Source organism: Bombyx mori, chromosome 25 (genome assembly GCF_030269925.1).
Source record: "Bombyx mori chromosome 25, ASM3026992v2".
NCBI lineage: Eukaryota > Metazoa > Arthropoda > Insecta > Lepidoptera > Bombycidae > Bombyx > Bombyx mori.
Window position 1 is genome coordinate 8,712,283 of NC_085131.1, and position 22,055 is coordinate 8,734,337.

Genomic DNA, 22,055 nt, shown 5'->3' on the forward strand with positions numbered 1-22,055 from the left:
ATATCTCAAGGTTGGTGGCGCATTTACATCGTAGATGTCTATAGGCTCCAATAACCACTTAGCACCAGGTGGGCTGTGAGTCCGTCCACTAATCTAAGCTATAAATAAAAAAACTTTAAAAAGTAAAATTGTCTATAAGTCAAATAATTTGAAAAAGAAAAAAGTTTAACCGTAACGACTGAGCGTTGAACATTGCCCATATCCACTAGCAAACAGTCAACAAACAGGTAGACCTTACCCTCGATTTAATTAGAAGTCTCGATCAGAAGTAACTTCTCAAAAAGTATATTCTCTCGACAGAGTAAAACATATGACTCGGTTACGGACAAGTTCATGGACTTCTCCTTCGAGAAGACAAACAGCGCGTACATGCTGTTCTACGAGTGGAGTCCTCCCAAAGCACAGCGCGGCTCCGATTGTGGACAACAGGAAGAGGCACAGGTAAAACATAAAACGTTACCTACACTCGGTCTCCCTCAGCTGCGACTATGGCTTACTATATGACATCGACATATTGAATTGGTCGTCTATGTCCTATTTTGATGTTTAACGCATTAATTTGAGAGGCTTAATTCAAATCCGTTCAGCAGCTTAGCGTGAACCGACCAGTCTCACAAATTTTCGCATTTACGTTATTAGGAGCACGAAACTATAACTTTTTGTAATCAGAAACTGATTTGTGTTATTTAAAAGTAAGTTAGGATCTAAGCACCACAACATTTTTATATTGAAATATATAATTAATTCATAAGTAATCACATTACACTGGCATTTACTTATAGAATTTTGAGTCTATGATGAACAAAACATTTTGTAAATGTCCAATCGATGCAATTTACACACACTTCATTTTTGTAGTAACAGAATTATGATATTTTTTGTCCATTAAATATCGACATAATAGACGTGCTTCTAATCACATCCCTGTCGTTTGTCGCACAGTCCTCGACGGCCGAGGAGTTGAGTCCGTGTGCTTCGGTGGAACGAAGAAGCGGTGAAGCGCCCACCATCAAACTACCCCCCGATCTGCTCAAATGGATATGGGACGACAACATGCAGTTCCTGCACGATAAGAACATATTTCAGCACGCTTATTTTACGTATGTATTCATTTATTATAAACAGTCTTAAAATTTAAAATCAAAAAAATACTAAAATTGTATAGCATCCTGTACAATTTCTTTATTTTCATACGTCACAACCGTTTTAAAAAAATAGTACTGGAAATTATGCAGGTGACGTCTGGAAGGTTGTGTTGTTGTATTTTAGAAACTGCTGCACGATGAGTTTTCGAGTATACAACGTGCCTGTATTGTTAACATATATAGATCTTAAAATTTTGACTTGAGGAGGAGTTTATGGCCATTGAGGGCCAAGCTTATCTCACCTAGTGGCAAGTAGCTACCAGGTGAGCTAAGCTACATTTACAACGAAATGCCTTTAGTCTAATTAGTGATAAAAAAGTGGTATTAGAATTTAGTATGACTTCGTGTGTTGGAAGTATGTACTAGACATATTTAAAACTACCTTGACTCCAAACATATAGAAGGCAATGTATTGTTTATGTTTGTTAATTAATTCATTTTGTACAGGTTCATGGGTCAGATGTGTAGTTCGGTACCTCAAACATTAATAACACTGCATCCGGAGATAACGGAAGTAGCAGCAAGATTGTCAACGTCGTTCTTTATTGAGACATTTATACATGCCAAGGAGAAGGTAAACAAAAGCTGTTAATAAGTTGAACAGTTATAATTAAATGTCGGTGAACATTTAAATCGCTTGACGTACAAAAACAAATTACTTTCTTTTTCCTGTCCTTATCCCAAATGCTGTAGCGTTGGCCCAGAACGTCCTCTTATCATGCTGCATGGGATTTGGCCCGAGTTCTAAGACCGCCTGCCTGTCTGTCGTCAACTTTCCTGGGCTTATCATTATATCCATTGCAATCTGATACAGGGAGCGATTTTTTTTGTTTCTCTTTTTGCTGTTTTTTTTAAATTCATCCGTTTTTTATTTCAAAGATTTTCATTTTAAACACACAATATAAAGACTGAAATTTAGATAGTCCAATACTAAAAGAAAAAAAAAATCGTTTTTCTATATTTAATTACACAAAAAATAACATAGTGTCAACTATTGAATAGATACATTATACTAATGTTTCAATGAGCAGAAATAGCCTAATCTAAAACGAAGACTGCTCATGTTGAGCAGATTTAAAATCTAGCACAAAAACTTTGTTTCTGTTTTTTCACAGAGCAATTAAATAATTACATAAATTTTTATTTTAGCCGACAATGGTGTCGTGGGTGGAATTAGTGACGAAACAATATAATGCTTCGGCGGCAGCTTCGGAATGGTTCCTGGGTCACATGGCGGACGACACCTGGTGGCCGATGCAAGTACGTATAATAAATTAAAATGACAATATATAGAGTTGCCATTGTTTACTGGTGGTAGGACCTCTTGTTTACTGGTGGTAGGACCTCTTGTGAGTCCGCGCGGGTGGGTACCACCACCCTGCCTATTTCTGCCGTGAAGCAGTAATGCGTTTCGGTTTGAAAGGTGGGGCAGCCGTTGTTACTATACTTGAGACCTTAGAACTTGTATCTCAAGATGGGTGGCGCATTTACGTTGTGGATGTCTATGGGCTCCAGTAGCCACTTAACACCAGGTGGGCTGTGAGTTCGTCCACCCATCTAACCAATAAAAAAAAAAAAAGTTGTCATAATTTTAAATTTTTGTTTATTTATTTATTTTTCTAATAAAAATAAGAAAGTTACATTTAAATGAAACATAACATTTTATTTCTTAAATAAGGTGAAATTGAGATTCCGGTCGGATGATGTAATATATACGTAAATTTGTTTGCAGGTTTTAATAAAATGTCCGAATCAAATGGTCCGGCAAATGTTTCAACGGCTTTGTATGCACGTCATACAGAGACTCAGGTAATTGTTTTTATTTTTATTTTTTATTAAGCTTTTTAAAAATGTGATATCTCGTTATTAGAATTAACTTAGCAATTGCGAGTACTGCAATAAATTACACAAGACTACTTATTGTAATTTTTTTAGTAAATCGGATAATTTGAAGCCCTCTGTCTTGAAGTGCATTAGGACAACGGCTGTCCTTCCGTGCAAACCGGGACCTCTATTGTGTATACGTTATATTTTGTTTTCAGATCTAGTCATTGCGCCCTGTACCTCCAGGGTATTGAAGACGAAGATGACAGTAAACTGGGGGAGGCGAGCTGTGTTACTAGGTTTATAAGGATGTTGTTGTCTTTGGTGAGCATAAGAAATACTATTGAATTTCCTATATTAATTATGCAGTTCAGTTTGAAGTCGTCGTGGCCTAAAGGATTAAACGTCCGTTGGTAAATGTTCACGATTGACTTCCACGGTGAAGGAATAACATCGTGTAATAAAAAATCAAACCGGCAAAATTATAATTTGCGTAATTACTGGTGGTAGGACCACTTGTGAATCCGCACGGGTAGGTACTACCACCCCGTCTATTTCTGCCGTGAAGCAGTAATGCGTTTCGGTTTGAAGGGTGGGACAGCCGTTGTAACTATACTGAGACCTTAGAACTTATATCTCAAGATGGGTGGCGCATTTACGTTGTAGATGTCTGTGGGCTTTAGTAATCACTTAACACCAGGTGGGCTATGAGCTCGTCTATCCATCTAAGCAATAAAAAAATAAAAAAAAATCAATTTTATACCTCGAGTAATAGAATATCGGTAATTAGTTGAAGCGAATATAAACAATATAGTAATTTCATTAGAATTATAAACAGGAATCGTTAGGCAAGTTTATTATGTATATATATTTTTTTACGAATTATGAATTTAATTTGATTAGATGGAGAACGGTGCTCGGGCACATTTACGGCATCTGACGGAGTACTTCAGTTTGTTGTACGAGTTCAGTAAGATGGGAGAGGAGGAAGGGAAGTTTCTGTTGCGGATTAATGCCATCAGCAGCATGGTCAACTTTTATTTGGGGCAAAACGGAAATTCAGTAAGTTTAAAAAAAGCACCTATTTAATTTGGATATTTATTACAAACATTTATTTTTAGATTGAAAAGTTGGTTCAATTTGCCATTTGAATTTTACAATGTACATGGGAATGATTTGTTATATTTAATAAATAAATAATAAATATTTACTAACAATCCGCCACGTTAACTGGTCCTGTGCTAAATTCGTAAAGAACTTGTGTTATAGGTACCAAATAACGGAAAGAAATATAAGATTTTTATTATACACATACATATATTTAATATACATCCATAATAACCCTGAAAAAGAACTTTTATATTTATCATACAAATATCTTCCCTTGGCGGGATTCAAACCTGCGACCTGCTTGTGTAGTGACCATGTCACTTACCACTACACCAGACGGCCGTTAAATTAATTTAGAATGTATTGGAGTGTTGTAGGTGAAATAAAAGAGAACTGTTCAAGTCGACAATTCATGTAATACTGTTGTATTTTAGTGTGTGCAGTTACAAATATAAGGTTAGGCGAGCTGCACACTACACCTCCCCTCTTTTAAAAAAAATGATATGATTACATAATTACTTTTTTTTTTTTACTTAAACTAAATTACACAAAATATTATTAAATTTCATCCTTTACTAACAAAAATCCAATAAAACAATATTTTAAGTTACAAACTTTTTTGTATTATTTTTATGAATGCTTTATTATCTTTATGCTTTATTATCTATATGCTTTATTATCCTTTTAAAATTATCTACATCTAATGACCCCATTAAATCTAAACTAACTCTATCAAAAGCAGTGGATGCCGTGGATGCGATAACCATTGACTCCTTTGTATGTCTATTGGAATGCTTTTGAATCTGACAACTTTTACATTTCTTTACGTATTCTGATACGTCATTGGTCATTCCTGGCCAATAATAATACTTCCTAATATTATTTAGCATTCTGTTTACCCCCGCGTGGCCACTCGTGGGTAACAGGTGGAAGTCATTTAGGATCACAGTCCTTGTGTCTTTGTCAGTAATACTTGTCACATCTTTAATGACAAGTAACTTGGGAAAATCTTTCAAATGGCTTATTTCCTTTACAAAATTGTTTACAAGTCGTTCATAGCGCTTGCTTTTAATTATTACGAGCTCGTTTATTTTGATTTGCTTGCAAAAACGTTGTAATTCTCTCGTTAACACACTTACGGTAGACAACGATTGAGAAATTATAAAAATTGCTGATTTTTCAGGCACGAATTTGCAGTTACCATTATCACTAGTAAAATGTTTGAATTTTTCTATCTGTTTTAATGTATTTTTATTACAAAATAGAATCAATTCAACGCTGTCAATTGGTCGTTTGAGGATTTCCACTACTTTAGGTTGATCAGGCCTTGGAGTAGAGGATACCTCCGTAGTCATGTTATTATTGTCACAGTCAATACGTAACCTACGAGCCTGTGCTCTTGTCATGACCGATACTACATGCTGTTGCATTTCCTTTAAACTGTTGGATGTAATAGGTATCCGGCTCAATGCATCTGCAGCTGCGTTGTGCCGTCCTGGGACATAGCTGATTTCAAAGTCGTACTCCTCAAGATATAATCTAAACTTAGTTAAACGGCTTGAAGGATCGGTCATATTAAATAAGTAAATCAATGGCTTATGGTCAGTTTTTATATAAAACTTTTTCCCGTATAAATAAGGTCTAAAATGTCGAACTGCCCAAACAATAGCGAGTAATTCTAACTCAATCACAGGGTACCGCATCTCAGCTGGTTTCAAGTTACGGCTGGCATACGCGACTACCTTGCCATTGCTATTAGACAGCACGGCGCCTAATCCAAGTTTTGATGCGTCAGTTTGTAGCGTAAAAGTATTTTTGTCACTAAAGTCTGGATAGTCAAGTACAATCGGACTAATGAGTATCTCTTTTAACTTATAAAATGATCTCTCGCATTCGTCACTCCACACAAACGGTACGTTTTTCTTACATAACGCATTCAAAGGATAAGCTATTTCTGCGAATTTTGGAATAAAGCGCCTATAATAGTTAGCGAATGCAACAAATCTCTTGACTTCGTCTACATTCTGTGGTACAGGGTATTTTTGCAGGCATGTCACCTTTGATGGTTCGGGAAATATACCTTCTGAAGTAATTTTGTGACCTAAATAAACTATTTCCTTACGCAAAAATTCACATTTTAATGGATTTAATTTCAAATTTACTTTTCGTAAACATTCCAAAATGTTCACGAGATTCTTGTTGTGCGTTTCAAGGCAATTACCTACCACAATACAGTCGTCTTGGTAGAGGAAACATGATTTATAATTTAACCCTGACATTGCTATAGTCATAAGACGTGCAAAGGCACTTGGGGATGTCTTTAATCCCATTGGACATCGTTTCATTTGATACTGCTTGTCTGTTGTGAATGCAGTATATTTTCTAGATTTTTCGTCTAATGACAGTTGATAATAACCTTGACTGAGATCTAATTTTGAAAAATAGATGTTATTTGATAGTGAATCTAGGATCTCAGTGATGTTAGGTAACGGAAACTTATCATCCTGTATCCTATTATTAAGTTGACGATAATCTACTACAAGTCTCCATTTCCTTTCTCCTGTCCTATCTGTCTTTTTAGGTACTAATAAAATAGGACTTGACCACTCTGAAATAGATTCCTCTATAATATCATTTTTAATCATCTCATCTATTTGTTTTTGTACCTCGCCTTTCAATGCTTTTGGCAATCGATAAGGCTTGACATATGATGGAGACGCGTTTTCCTTAAGTTGGATTGAATGCTCTATTAAATTAGTTGTTGTGAGCGTATCGCCTGGTAAGTGAAAAACATCTGCATACTTGGCACATATGTTCTCAATGCTTCTTTGCTCCTCTTTATTCAGATATGTTTGTAGTTGCAAAGTAGTGAGCAAAGTTCTAACTCTATCAACCGACAAACAATCGTCATCAAACTTACAAACATAAAATTTATCTAGACAACTAATAGTTAATTCTGAAGTGTTTACATTAACCGAACTATCCGTTGTATTCAATATCCTAACAGGAATAAGTCCATTATGTGGCTTCGATATTACACCTGCTGTGTACTGCTTGTGGTAGGTAATTGCCTTGAAACGCACAACAAGAATCTCTCGGCGCCCTGCATATCCTCTCATCATAAGGCTTGAGCATTCTCCCGGCTCCCGGCAGCAACACCCTTTTCTGTCTTCTTCTATTGTTCTCATCGCTTCATCCAAATCAATCTTCTGTGAGGGTTTTTTTTTTCTTCTTTTTTTTCATTTTCTGTAATTTAAAAATCTTCTTTCCTCTTATTTCTCGTCTTCACAAACTTCTATTTTTCATAATATTCTTCATAATTATATTTCTTCATATTTTATTCAGTTACTCTCGTATTTTACGTATGTTGCAAAATTTTAACTGCTGGCTAAGGGTCGCCATGTATTGGAGTGTTGTAGGTGAAATAAAAGAGAACTGTTCAAGTCGACAATTCATGTAATACTGTTGTATTTTAGTGTGTGCAGTTACAAATATAAGGTTAGGCGAGCTGCACACTACAAGAATGTATTTTATTTTCCGAAGCTGGAATCGCCGACGGAGGAGGCCGGGGGCAGCGGCGCTGCGGAGAGCGGGGGGGACAAGCTGCGGCCCGGCGCGCTCGACAAGATGGTCGCGCTCGTCACCGGGCTCGTCGAGCGCTCGCGTGACGTCGGCGGACACCTCGTCCTGCGGGAGCCCGACGCCAAGGCGCTGCTGCACGCCAAGGTAACCTAGGGCTCTCGGACTAGCCGCACGTGTCCTCTGGAGTAGTAGGTTTGTTTGTTCGTTTTATGTACGTCCACGTAACTGAACTGTAACTGTACGGCTTTCGGCATTTTGGAATTCTAGTATAGGTGCCACGAATGGCTTTGATTAAAAGACTGTATTTGTGTATGACGCCAGCCACCGTTTAATTGCTATGTTTTTGTTGAAACGGTCGGTATTGTTTTTTTCGCAGGGATTTCCGTTTATATATCAACAAACTCGGGATTGCCTCAATCTGCAACAGACGCGGTCTTTGATTTTCGCCTTGTGTCGATTCAACGAGCCGCTCGCGCAGAAGATTGTCGGTACAATCTTTCAGGCAATAGCGAAGCACTCTGAGGTGAGATTTGTTTCGACTTTTGATTGTGAACGCATTCACAGTCATCAAATTTAACCAATGACATAATTGATTTACCTTGCAGAGCTGTGGGCCCTTCTTCAAACTGCTGACGCTGCTGGTGGAGGGCAGCGGCGGCGGGGCGGGCGGCACGGGCGGGCTGCCTTGCTTCACGCAGCTGGTTCTGGCGCGGCTGTGGGAGTGCGGCGAGGTGTGTCCGCACGCCGCGCTGGAGTGGCTGGCGCTGCAAGTGCCCCGCAACAAGGCGGCGCACGCGTGGGCGCTGCGCACCGCCGAGCGCTGGGTGGAGCCGCAGCTGCTGGCGGCGGGCGCGGCGCGGGTGCGGGCGGCCGCGGCGCTGCTGCTGGTGGCGCTGGTCCCCTCACAGCACTTCCGCGCGGGGTACGCACGGGCGCGACCTCCACCCGCCGCGACGATGCACACCAAGCTGCCAGATACTGCGCACCACACGCTGCATCAGGTACCCGACACTTATACGCTTAATCGCAACCATAATTATCACCTGATTAAAGTTGACGTTGTTACCAAGTGTTTCATTAAAACAGGAAAAGATGAATTTTACGCTAAAATCTGTTCACATTCACTCATTGTTATGAAGCAGCTTTAAAACATATTTTTGGAAAAAAATACTTTGACAGTTGACATGTTTTGGAAACTGTTTGAATTGATGACTATATGTTCTGTGGTCGTTGCTATGAACTATAGAGGTTAGAGGTACTATGAAGTAAAACCTTTTCAGGTGTACAGTATGTTGCTTGGAAAATTGAAAGCCGCTCGTAAATACATCGACATTGCCGTTCATGGAACTATGAAGCTGACAGCCTATTTCGGCGTCATGTCGTACTGCGTCGTTAGCAGAGTGGAAAAATTAATGGTAAGTTGTAATTAAGATTTTATTTTATGCAAACTAAGAGGGGATGCTCTATCTTTTTCTCGCAAAATGAATGTTAATGTAATATAGTATGTATTTTTTGTACATGCAAGATTCGAGTCCAGAATTCATAGTGTGCTCTCTGGCTTACATGAAATTAAAACGCTCATAAATGTCTTATTTCTAAAAGTTTTTAGAATTTTATTTGCGCCAAGCATCTGTTTTGGTAACAGGACCAAAAATTATACATTCCTCACGAGTCGAGCACTTTTGATTCGTGCTTCCGCTATCTGACAATAGATGGCGTTGTACTTCTCGAGCGTTCTAGATGTTACTAGATCCTTTAGTATTCGTTTCGCCTATTCGGCGATCGATGACGTTACTCTTACCGGCGTAACAACATGTTTCAGTTCGGTCAGTACTTTAACGATCTCTGTGATCTGTACCATCCTGGGTTATCGGAGCCGTCGGTAGCAGTGCACCACAACAAGCAAGCTCTGATAACGTTCTGGCACGCCGTCTCCGTGGACTGCCCCGAGAACGTACAGCTGGCGGTCTCTAACCCGAGGGTCATCAAACACATCGCCTTCAATTATATACTGTGAGTACTACTGACGGTGTGATAAATTTAATAAAAAAATCATTTTTAAATTAATTAAAAAGCAAATCTCGCCTTTATTATTGTCATGTTTCGAATACTTTACGGTTATCGTGGCAAAGGGTGACGTTTCAAGTGTCTTTCTAAAATTTCTCTTTCAAACTAATTAAATTTCTTTAACTACCACTTTAACTTCTTTTCTACAGAAAATATAGAAAAATCGATTATTATTTTAAATCTCCAAGGAAATAAATTGATTAAATCATTTTGATTATCAATATTTACCAAAAGTGCCAGAATTATAATTCAGAAATAATGGATAAATTGAATTTGTTGAATTATCAATTAAACAGAAAATTATTAATTAATAGAATTAATTAATATCAATTATATTGAGCAATCTTGATAAGACAAAAAAAAAACAATTTTTCCTTTCAAAATTTTGCCACCCTGGGCACTTGCCCCGATTGCCCCTAGTGTAAATCCATCACTGGTTATGTTCAGTGCGGACCATGAGGACGGTGAAGTGGTGGCGTACAACCGCGCCATGCTGCCGCCGTACTACGCGCTGCTGCGGCTGTGCTGTCGCCGGTCAGCGTCGTTCGCGCGCATGCTGGCTCAGCATCAGAACGTGCACTGGGCCTTCAGGAATATAGCGCCTCACGCTCATTTATATCCCGGGGCGGCCGACGAACTGCTCAGGTACACATGCAACAAATAAATCTGTCATCCTCGTGTTTTTTACACGCTTTATATTAGCTTCACTTGTATGTGTGTTTGTAACTGACTCCTTTAGACGCGATTTCGACCAACTTTAAACGGCCAGATTTCATTCAAACTTTTTAGATTTATCGAGGATGACACGCTTTTTTTACAATAAAATTTATTTTCTATTTTTTTAGTTGAATTTTATATAAAGCGTGTTTCTTAGTTTTTTTAAACTATTATTTATTTTTATTTCAAATCGTTACCAAGTGAAGTTATACCTAAAACTGGACGGCATGTAATAAGTGTCATGATTAATCTCTAATTAAGAGTTATATTTCAAAAGAAAAAGTGTTAAAAATAAATAATAAAGAATTGGTGCGCGTGCAACTTAGTGCACGTGAAAGAAGTGAAACTTCTTTTGTGGTGTGTAGTAGTAATTGTGGTTTTCTTCGTTTTTATCCTTAAATCAATTTACTCTTGTAATAGGGAATGCTGTGTATATGAGAAACGACCTATCTCGCTTTGTGCTTTCCCTCTCTCAACGGTCGAGTGGTTCGAGAGACGCTTTGTCTATTTTGATGCGATATATAAAGATGCGATTACGGCTATAATAATTCATCTGTGGCGAGTTAAATTTTACTCTCAAAGCGCCTAAAGAAGTTTAACTTCAAAATACGTAAATCTGCATCATACAACAGATTAGCACGGATACTGGCGGCGCGCGGCGGCAACATTGCGGGGACCATGGTGGCGAACGTCGCCGGGACCATGGTCGCTAACGTCACCGGCACTATGGTCACCAACGTCACCGGCACGGTCACCAGTAACGGCAGCACGATCACGACAACGAACAGCAACAGCAGTAACAGCAGCGGCAACGGCAGCGAGAACAACAGCGGCAGCGAGACCCCAGACGGCAGAGAAGCGGCCGCTTTCAGACGAAGCACGCTCGCTGCCTATCTACAGGGTGAGTCTTTTGTACATTTATATCGCGATGAAACTTTTTAATTTATCTGTATTATAATATCGTCATTGAGTGCTATGTGTTGATTTAGTTTTCACTAGTAATTTAGTGCATCGTATAGAAAGCGAAGCAATATTCAGCGCTTGCTGGTTATTTATAGGTTTGAACGGGAGGACGTGTTGGACGACGTTAATATCGGCGTTCTGTACTTTAGTTGAAAACGAAGACGACAGATTATACGTAGTCTACAATGGAGGATTACAAATGACCTTTGAAGTGAGTTAATTATTTATGTATTAATTGTGAAGAACCGTCTGGTAACTGCAGTTGTGGAACTGAAATATAATAATTAATATTTTATAATAAAAAATATTTAATTTACATTTGGGTGCGACATTTTATAGTGTTAACTTTTTTGTTGCAAACAAGCTGTCTCTTATCGTTCTATTTATCATTAAGGGATTATTAATTTGTTGCCTATGCATGTGACCTTTTTAACCTACGAATCGTTTTGTGTGGTACAGGCCCTGCACAGTTTGCACGCCGTGTACGTGGAGGGGGGCGGCGCGGGCGGGTCGGGGGCGGCGGCGGGCGCGGGCGGCGCGGTGCGTGCGGAGCTGGGCGCGGCGCTGCGCTGGGCGCGCTCGCTGTGCCGCACGCTGCGCACGCGCCGCGACGCCAAGGAGGCGCGCGCCCTGCTGCTCGCCTGCAAGGACTGGCCCGAGTGTGCGCGGCGTCTGCTCACCATGCTCAACTTGCACCATCGGTTCGATCATCTTCGGGAAGCCGCGCTAGGTGATCACCGCAAAATCATAATAATATACTTATTGTTTATAAAATGTAATCTATACTAGTATATAAATCTACAGTGGTTTTTACGGATGTTCCGTTATAACTACTGAACCATGCATTCGATTGACTTGAAACTTGGTATCCATGTATTTAATGGATAGGCAATATTTATATGAGTGTTGGACTCTCTACTTAATGATGAGAATCTTCGTGGGGGTGAGAAATAATAATGTTAATTTTAAATGCCCAGCGAAGCGGACGGGTACAGTTTTTTTTTTTTTTTGTCAGGAGGAAATCGCCGGACTTCCGCCCTTCACTGGGGATGGAGGGCGGGGCATGTCGGAGTCGAACCGACTAAAACCTCCTGTCTCTCAACAACCAACGTCCAAACCTCGCATGACACAAAACTCATGAAAAGGCAAAAGGGGGAAAGGGAAGAGTTTAGTGCGGAGCACATCTCTCCCATCACCCTCCCCCTCGGGACACCGGACTGGCGGTCGTCGGCGCCACGACCACCAGCCCTCTCGGTCGGCAGGCTATCCGAAGCCCGCCTAGATGGCGCCGGTTAGGGACGGGTACAGCTAGTACATTATAGAAGTGATAAAATACTGAAAAATGATTTCGAGAACATTCGTTAATTGTACTCCTACACTTTAATTTGAGACTTACGTGTGTTAAAATTATAAATTACAAAATCACATATGTAAAAACGAACAAAAAATAAATGAATTCGATACTGTTAAGATTGTTTTGGACAACGAATCAATGGTTTTCAGATGACAATGAATTTCAATTTTAAATGTACTTACATATCGTCTAGTTTTTGCGTTTACGTAATAAATTTTATCGAATGGTCACACAGGAGTACTGAAGGAGCTAGTGGTGATGGGAGGTGCTGCGGCGCTGGGGGCGCTGGTCCCGCTGGCGGCCGGGGCACACTGCGCCGCTCGCACCGCGCCGCCTCCCCGACACAGACACTCGCACCAGCCGCACCCTCACGCCGCCGCCTACAGACCCTACCACAAATTCATCGGTATGTACTCTACCACTGTACTATAAATAACTTTCACTGTTAATAAGGTGAAAACGTAAAAACAAAATCAAAAATAAAATTTGCTGTCTTACTGCTAAAACCAATTTTATCGGACCATCATCGGATGCATAAAAATCAATAGATTTGATGTTCGATACGTCATTATCATTAAAATATATATATACGAAATATATACGATCATTAAAATATAGGAATTAGATATAAATGACAGAAAAAAAGAATAATTCTTATTACATATTTATTTACGCAACCCTTTGCCACAGTAACCGTAACTATACTGAGACCTTAGAACTTATATCTCAAGGTGGGTGGCGCATTTGCGTTGTAAATGTCTATGGGTTCCAGTAACCACTTAACACCAGGTGGGCTGTGAGTTCGTCCACACATTTAAGCAATAAAAAATTAAAAGACAGTCGTTTCCCTAATCATTACTTATGCTTCATGTAAATTAAAAAAAAAAATACATGTGTGCAATTCACACTTGGTAGAAGTGAAACCTTCCAAAATTAAAATACAATTATCCTAAACGTCTTAAGTATATGTAAAATTTTGTCATTAGTAAATAATTGTAAGGTAGCGCCCTCTGTGAATTGATATTTTAATTTCACATATAATCCTAAATTAAAATTCACTACAAGAGCTTTCATACACACGTTAGTATTAAAAATTCTCAGATGGCGCTGTATTAAATAGTATGTATATTTCTGTCTCATTCATCCTACACATTTTTGTATTTGTGTCTCTTACCTGTCGTTTTTTCCGTTGCATCCGGTTTGAAATCACAACGATTCTAAAGAAGTTTTCACTTCAAAAATACACAACTATTGAGGTAGAATATATGAAGGTATCGTTTCCGCAGACACGTGCTGTCGCGTCGCTCGGAGCCAGCGCTGCATGTCGGAGCAACTGGTGCTGCTGTCGGCGCTGTGCGCGCTGGAGGCCGTGCCGCTCCGGTTCAACTACTTCGCCGCCTTCTGGAGAGACGTCGCCTCCACGCCGGTACGTATACTTGTAGACATCGGGACAAAACTATCGGATGTGCTCCACCACTAATATGCTTGAATCGTGGCTTAAATGATAAGACCCCTGGTGCATTTGCATCAAGCGATGCCACGGTGTTCGAATCCCTCAATTTAATTACACGATATTATTTCATCATCGCATTAGTTGTTCGTGAATAGTAAGTAGGAAGTATTTTATAAGAAAAAAGAAACAAAAATGTATGATAGTACATTACGCACCGAGGGAGAAAAGTAGGACATTCACGCCCGCGAATCGCGGATTGACATGTTCTACTTTTTTTTTCCTGCCTATGCTGATAGCCTTGAGAGGCTATGTCAGCTTACCCTAGCGTGTGTAGGTGAGCTCACGGGGCCAGAAATCGGTTTTAAAAATAATAATAAATAATAATAAAAAATCGGTTAAAATAAAAATCTGGATTCTTATCCTCAAGACCACGACGACTTCAAAATTGATCAAGTTCTACATATTTACCGATATAATAAGTAAATTTTTGAGTTCGTATTTTCAGGCCGATGCGAAGTTAGAAGAGATGTTATTGGAGTGCAGCGTGTTGAATGAATATATTGACGCGATAATACTCGACGAGCGGGAGTCTTTAGAAGACATCGTTATTTACGAGTTCATGCAACTGTACCTGCCTAAGGTGAGAGTCACGTTGAGTACAGTGCAACATTACAATCATTTTAAATAATTCGACGTCTTAAGATTACTAAACAATTCTCTTTTCGTGTTTATTTGTATTTGAGCTAATTCACTTCATTTCGTTTCCGAAGAGTGTTGGTTTTTTTTTTCGTAGGATAGAAGCGTCACTGGAATATAGTAATTTAAGTTTAGAAGGTTTAGAAGTTGTATTTTTTTTTTATCTATACTAATATTATAAAGCTGAAGAGCTTGTTTGTTTGAACGCGCTAATCTCAGGAACTGCTGGTCCGATTTGAAAAGTTATTTGAGTGTTAGATAGCCCATTTATTCAGGAAGGCTATGTGCTATATAACATCACGCTAAGACCAATACAAACGGAACACCAATAAAGAGTGTTTCAAAATCGGGTTTTTTTCCCTTTTGAGAGCTTCCGCTGTAGAAACGGTTAAAGCTTTGCTAAAATAATGTGTGCCAGAATTGTTCCCCTTTAAAAGATCTAAAAAAAAGTCCGCGTCAACATATGTCTATATGTTAAGGTTGGCTCACTATAACGTTTTTAATGCTAACCAAATTCGTTTTTAAGTAAAGCATTATTTGTGAACTATATTCCACGCGGACGAAGTCGCGGTCAAAAGCTAGTTAATTATAATTATATATATTTAAGAATCCTAGTACAAATAAGCGTTAAGATTTATAGTTAAATAAAAAGAAAACGTATGAAAGCAAGTCGTGTATGCAGGCCCGCGACCCGGGATGCATCGGCGTCGCGGAGTCGCTGGCGGAGGAGCTGCGCGGGTCGGACGCGTGCTCGGGCGGCGTGCTGGGCTGCGTGCGCGCGCTCGTGCTGCTCGTGCCGCGCGCCCGCCCCGCGCCGCCCGCCGCGCGACACATGCTGCGCGCCGCGCTGCTCGCCCAGCAGCGGCTGCAGCACGCCCCGCCGCCCGGTACGTACCTCCACCGACACGCCTCAATGCTCCTCCACATCTTAACTGGTGGCAGGACCTCTTGTGAGTCCGCGCGGGTAGGTACCACCGCCCTGCCTATTTCTGTCGTGAAGCAGTATAATGCGTTTCGGTTTGAAGGGTGGGGCAGCCGTTGTAACTATACTTGAGACCTTAAAACTTATATCTCAAGGTGGGTGGCGCATTTACGTTGTAGATTTCTATGGGCTCCAGTAACCTCTTAAAACCAGGTGGGCTGTGAGCTCGTCCACCCATATAAGCAATAAGAAAAAGAAAAAAAAAACTGTTCATGATCTTGGAAAACAATCGACAGCTGTTCTTTAACATTACTTCATTTGTTTCATTCGTTTCAATAAAGGCCAGTTTGGATCTAATTTAAGTAAAAAAATCTTGATGAATAATAAACCGGTTTTTTTTATTGCTTAGATGAGTGGACGAGTTCGCAGCCCACCTGGTGTTAAGTGGTTACTGGAGCCCATAGACATTCACAACGTAAATGCACCACCCACCTTGAGATATAATTTCTAGGTTCTTCTCGATCGTCGATGATGCAGTAAAGTAATTCCGTTCTCCTTCAGCTATTACTTCCAAATCATCGTATCTTAAATCCCATCTATTTCTATATGCAATCAGTTAATTTCTAAACCATCTTAGTTTCTATCTGGGGTTCTCCTGGTGGTACATACTGCTGGCCCGTGCAAATGTGTAACTTACTTCTGCACAATTCGATAAGTATATCGTTATAGGGCATGACAACTGTTGTACTAAAGCTATTGAGTTCAACCTAACTAACTATATTCGTATATAAATGACAAAGTTTTCAACGATCGTTGAAAGGTAAAAAACATTTTGCGATCTACAGAGGAGGAAGAATCGGAACCTGAAACGAGCAGGGAGTGTCCGCCCGAGACGGTCGCGTGCCACACGCCGGAGGGCAGCGACGCAGAGGACGCGGAGGAAGCGGGCTTCGATCCCGAAGACGATCCCGACGACGAGCCCGCGACGCCGACCGGCCCGCCCCGCCCCTCGCACTACCGCGCCCAGCTCGCGCTCGCCCTCAACACACTCGTCGACATGCTGCACCACATGCTGGGGGAAGGATAGGGTACCGTTCGACTGTATCGCGAAATCGATCCTCTTCACGTTCGGTGAAAATCGATTCGGGCGCCGTCAGGTCTGTGCGAGGCGAGTGCGGGCGCCCTATCCGTCTTCGGTTCAGTGACGTGTACATTAAACTGGCAAAGTGATCGCCCTACGGAGTCATAGATGTCGATTGTGATATTGAACTTCGTTATCGAGTTCGTGATTTTGTTTTAAATTCAATCGGAAATGACATAATTAAATAGTGATGTGATAAAAAAAATCGATTTATGGAATGCTCTTTAGAGACCGAAAAACTTTTGGATTACTGATCGTCATGCAAATATAATATTCTTCTTGTATTAATTAGCTTTGTGCGTTGTGCAGTAACTTATTTCTAATCAAACTCTAATTTACGTATAATATATTCTGTTCAATGTGTGATACAAAGGAAAAATGGTTTCAGAATACTGAAATTAGATAAGATTAAATTTTATTTATTTAAGATGTTTAAAGTCGATTTGATGTTAATTTTGGTGTTGCTAGGTAAAAAACTATGTTGATATAAAATTACATAACAAAATTAGCTCAAAACTCATTTTAATAAACGTTTGGAAGTGTTGGTTAATGTTAAAAACTAAATAAATGGATCTTGATTTTGTGTCTTGTGCACGAATATAATATTGTATGTTTGAACTGTATTTTAAAAGTACTTACTTATCTAAGATTGATCTTAGATTGCATAGAAAATCAAATTAAATAAAAAGTTAAATATCAAATTGTACATTCCAAATTTAAATGAAACCTCCCTTTTAATAACTGTTAGTAGCACAAGGGTAAGAGTCACAGTGTTTTTGTATTTTATTATTTATTTCTGTTGGTCCTTTTCGACTATGCTTTGGCAACTGCCTCGCGACATGTATGCTAAATAAGTAAATTAGATTTCCTTATATCTTCTTCTTCTCTGTCGTTTCCTCATTGCTGAGGGTCGTGACTTATATACATAGTGATGAAAAAAAACATTCACTATCTCGTATGTGAACTGTTTAGATAAATGAAGCATATACTATTGTACTTTCTGTTGTTTCAGTTCTGTATTCTTATGTATACAGAAGACTATTTAGTGTATTGACATATTTGTTTTGGCAGCATATTAATTAGATTTAAAATTTAATAATTATTCAAGTTTCAAAAAACATGTTTAATTAAGATTCTTGTACAATACTTCGGATTATGTTGTGGAAGTATTAAATGACAAATCTTAATCAATTCTGATCATTTGTACACTGTGTAGCTTTTACAACTACCACCGCACTTTTTAAATTCTATGGGGTCCATTTAATACCTAATTTGCGGGGTTTCAACACATCACGCATTTTTTCTGCTCGAATTGAAATGACTGGAATAAAAATAAATAAATTTGAAACCCTGCAATTTATGCTGTTAATTTGACACCAAAAACTATTTTAAGGACAATGATTTTTTATTTAGTTTTTTTTTTGCATTTCTAAATTACTGATTTGCTTTATTGTGTTGTGAAAGACTGTCCCTCATAATATTAAATGACTATAGGTTTTATAATGTTATGAATTTAGTGAAATTGGTAAGCAGTTATGTATAATCTTTAGAGAGAAATGAAAAATTCGTTTAGGCTGTGAAAGTTGTAATTTCAGTTTGTGAAAATTTGGGTCAAAAATTACAAATGAAACCCTTCGAACCAACCCTGTTTATGTAAGTCTGACTAGTAGATCATATCGTAAGTGTTATAATTGAGTCTCTCCCGTCCAAGGCGTGTACTTTGTTTTTTTTTTCTGGATCAATTTGGCCAGTACATATTATATTGTACGTCGAATCTTTATTGAAGCTTATGGTTATTGTTTCAAATTCGTTTTGAAAACTTTGGTTAGTAAGCAATCAATGCACTACTCAAATAGTAGCATTCACTTTTCTCAAATTTTTGAATTTATGATCAAGAATTCATGTATAGAAATTTAGTGAAATAATGTATATATTGACTATCATAGAATGCAAAAACGTGTCCATTTTATATCTTTATAGTAACACAATGCAAAAAACTAATATTTGGTTTTGCATTCGCAAATATACCTGTAGTACTTTTAAGCGTTGTTTGTTTCTCATTCAGTAGATTAATTGTGTAATGTTTTTCGAACATTTATATGAAAATATGATTACCCCCATATAGCTACCAATAAACATTCGTGCACCAACTAAACGAAAAAGTAATAACAGAGAAAAGAAAACGAATTAAAGCAGTTTTAGAAGTTTCAATTTTTATATTCATTTGCATATAATTAATATTGGTGAACATCTGAATCTATTTTATATTGTACCGGTAGGCGTTTGTTACGAGATGAAGCAGTCACTGTACAAGTTGTGAAAGTAATGAATGTATTGTGGTGCTATCAATCTGAATGGAGTGACTGATGATATAAGACAAAATCTATATTTAATTTTGTCCTAATTTAGAGCTTATTAATATATACCTACATTTTAATATAACTATGCTATAATTATCTTTATTTTCTAAATTCGTTGTATGTACTGCAGCATGGCGCGATGGTGAGGGACGGTGGGCGTGCACTGTTCCCCTCTCGTTTTTAAACTTCTGTATCATAATTAAATTTATGTAGTGAAACAGATTGTCTCAGTTATGTAACTGTTACTTATGATTTGTGGAAAAATTAAGAAAATACTGTAAATCGGATTGGAAAGCCAAAGTAAACAGTATTTTGTAGCCATTGTTTTATTTAATGTTTGATAGTTCAAAATTGAATTTGCACAGCATCAACTGTGATAAACCTTTATATTTGTCAGGAACATTAGAATGCATTGGGAGTAAACTTCGATCGACTTGGAAAAGAATAGTAACTGTGGTAGGTATAAACCTCAGTAGGCACCACCTTACACAACTTACCTTTTCTGTGACAAAGCAATCGAGCATTTCAGATGAAGGGGTGGTACAGCCGTTATATTGTACATTTTAAATGTACTCATGTCTCAGGGAGCATAAATGCATACAAAAGGTGATTTTATGAATTCTGGTAATCACTTAACCACAGAAATTACCATCTAAGCAGGTCATGATTCCTGTTACCTGTCTAGTAAATAAAAAATAAGCCAATGGTTCTTTGTGTGAAAATAAAACAAAATCATAATTTCCTCTTTGGCATTGCACTTTATTCTTAATTTCAATAGGAAAGCTATCAACGTTTTGATATGCACAATCCAAACAATATGTTTTGTGGTAAAAAATACTACAGTTTTTACTTATGCACACAGATTTTTCACAGATATTACAATCTGCTCCAAGCACTAATATTTCACCTTTACCCGGAGGACTGAATGGATCCTTCATTACATAACTTGGATATTTTAAGACAATATTACGGGAGAATGGAGGATTAGTGCCTTTGTAATGGGCTTTTTCATTTATATTGCATGATGAACATTTGAATTCATGAAGGACTTGTACGGATTCTTCTGTGGGTTTTTCTTTCTGGTCTGTCATTGTTACTGGAAAATATTATGCACATTAAAATAATCTATATAACTATTAGAAATAACTTGTTGTAGAGTTGCATTTAAATTGTGATTACTCATTATTCAGCCTTTACAACAGTTGCTTTGTCTTTTGGTGCTTCCATAGGCCACCAAGTAGGTTTTAATACTTCTGCAGTGTAACTTCCAATTACTAATGATTTTGCTTCTAAAGCTTCCTTTACCCTAATTAGACCCAGTCCATAATTTTGTATGTAACCTTTTAATTTTCCTATAGTTGATTTAGGATTCTCACTAGCATTTATTGTAGAATCTTTATCTAAGCCGTCCACTGCCTGTGTAAACTTAATTGGCATTATTCTTTTCCTTACAACTCCTGTATGATGAACTCGTGCTGTCAGTTCTTGTCCAATATAACAACCCTTGTGGAAGCTAACACCATGAAGATAGTCACAGTTCACTTCCAAAGGAAAGGTTACTCCAGGCGGTAAATCTTCAGATCCTTCACTTACACCCAACTTATACCTGAGACACTTGTATCCCTCTTCACTATTCTTAATTTGAATATCTTTTGTGGGAATTTTTATTAATTCAGAATGTGTTATTGACATTGGTGATATAATCCTCATCCCAAGTTCAGGCAATCTAGGGTCTTTATATATATTAACATTGTGTGTTGGAGTAACTACACCAATATTCACATTTGGTACTAAAGCATGTATTTTGTACTCGTTGCTCAAATCAGTTATTTCCACTAGTCTCTTTAATTTGTACATTTTTAAATGTTTCTGTATGTGACTAATAACATTTTTATCACATTCTAGAAGGAACGAATCGTCAGTATTCCATTTATGAATCAAAACATCGTAGAGTACCCTGCCCTTGGTATTTAAAAACATAGCATAAATCGACGATGCACCTTCCTCGAAATGTCTCATGTCATTAGTAATAAGACCTTGTAGGTATACACCGGCATCTTTTCCAGCGATATTTAATAACTTTCGACTTTCTAATGGGTAAAGAATAGGATTTTCGACGTGTGAGTATCGCGAGAATTGCTTCTGTAACGATTTAGTAAATAAAAACTTCTTTACCTGATGTAACATTTCGGTTGGAAATTTTATCTAAACACACCATGAAGTCATTTAGTCATTTGAAATGGGTTCCTGATTTTGCAATGCTTTGACTATTTCCGACAAAATCAAATTTTTATGAATTAAATTTTACAACAAATTCATAATTTATTTGACAGTTTTGACACATTTTTTTATGGGATTATGACCTGGTAACTAAGACTTTTAGGTCAAGCCATTTTAATGAAAACTTTTATGTGAAAAATGATATTATGAAATGAAATGAGGTTGATTAATATGAAACATGATATGACATGAAATGAAATGAAATGAGATGATATGGAGTGAGATATAATCTTAGCAAAATGATGGTCATTTACTGAAACTTTTCAGTGAATTTTTTGAAGGATTCCGAGAAATTACGTTCAGCGGCTTTGTTTCATTTTGCAACATTTGTGCACTTTCACATATACTAAACAGTTAATAAACGACCGTTATTACACATTAAACCTGAAGATACACTAAGTAGACAAAATAAAACAATTTGTACAACTTCGCCCCACGTTC

General features: G+C 38.2%; 2 protein-coding genes across 5 annotated transcripts in view; one reads left to right on the top strand and one right to left on the bottom strand.

Annotated features, from left to right (window-relative positions):
* The window catches only part of LOC101745627 (ubiquitin carboxyl-terminal hydrolase puf), a 57,439-nt gene extending 37,788 nt beyond the window's left edge, over nt 1–19,651 (top strand). For 3 of the 4 annotated variants that reach the window (XM_038020238.2, XM_038020240.2, XM_038020239.2), the window contains exons 36-56: nt 301–441; nt 943–1,100; nt 1,593–1,719; nt 2,295–2,405; nt 2,878–2,954; nt 3,188–3,293; nt 3,873–4,031; nt 7,623–7,805; nt 8,038–8,184; nt 8,267–8,662; nt 8,942–9,076; nt 9,484–9,674; nt 10,176–10,373; nt 11,078–11,346; nt 11,504–11,619; nt 11,868–12,138; nt 12,998–13,168; nt 14,049–14,188; nt 14,721–14,855; nt 15,594–15,798; nt 16,679–19,651. In XM_038020238.2, coding sequence (XP_037876166.1) covers nt 301–441; nt 943–1,100; nt 1,593–1,719; nt 2,295–2,405; nt 2,878–2,954; nt 3,188–3,293; nt 3,873–4,031; nt 7,623–7,805; nt 8,038–8,184; nt 8,267–8,662; nt 8,942–9,076; nt 9,484–9,674; nt 10,176–10,373; nt 11,078–11,346; nt 11,504–11,619; nt 11,868–12,138; nt 12,998–13,168; nt 14,049–14,188; nt 14,721–14,855; nt 15,594–15,798; nt 16,679–16,920 — 3,678 coding nt within the window. In that variant the 3' untranslated portion in view covers nt 16,921–19,651. Of the gene's footprint in view, nt 1–300; nt 442–942; nt 1,101–1,592; nt 1,720–2,294; nt 2,406–2,877; nt 2,955–3,187; nt 3,294–3,872; nt 4,032–7,622; nt 7,806–8,037; nt 8,185–8,266; nt 8,663–8,941; nt 9,077–9,483; nt 9,675–10,175; nt 10,374–11,077; nt 11,347–11,503; nt 11,620–11,867; nt 12,139–12,997; nt 13,169–14,048; nt 14,189–14,720; nt 14,856–15,593; nt 15,799–16,678 lie in introns of those variants that run through there. The other variant, XR_009976690.1, reaches the window with a different exon arrangement.
* Nucleotides 19,652–20,069: 418 nt separating this feature from the next.
* Nucleotides 20,070–21,701, bottom strand: LOC101745269 (putative transferase CAF17 homolog, mitochondrial). Its single transcript, XM_004921782.4, has 2 exons — nt 20,514–21,701; nt 20,070–20,430 (listed from the first exon to the last, which is right to left on the bottom strand). Exon 1 carries the CDS (start codon nt 21,519–21,521, stop codon nt 20,517–20,519), a length of 1,005 nt encoding a protein of 334 aa, XP_004921839.1. The 5' UTR covers nt 21,522–21,701; the 3' UTR covers nt 20,070–20,430; nt 20,514–20,516.
* Between the last annotated feature and the right edge of the window lie 354 nt (nt 21,702–22,055).

Bases quoted from the DNA above. Each gene is read 5' to 3' on its own strand.
- LOC101745269 (XM_004921782.4), bottom strand. From the start codon at position 21,521: ATGTTACATCAGGTAAAGAAGTTTTTATTTACTAAATCGTTACAGAAG.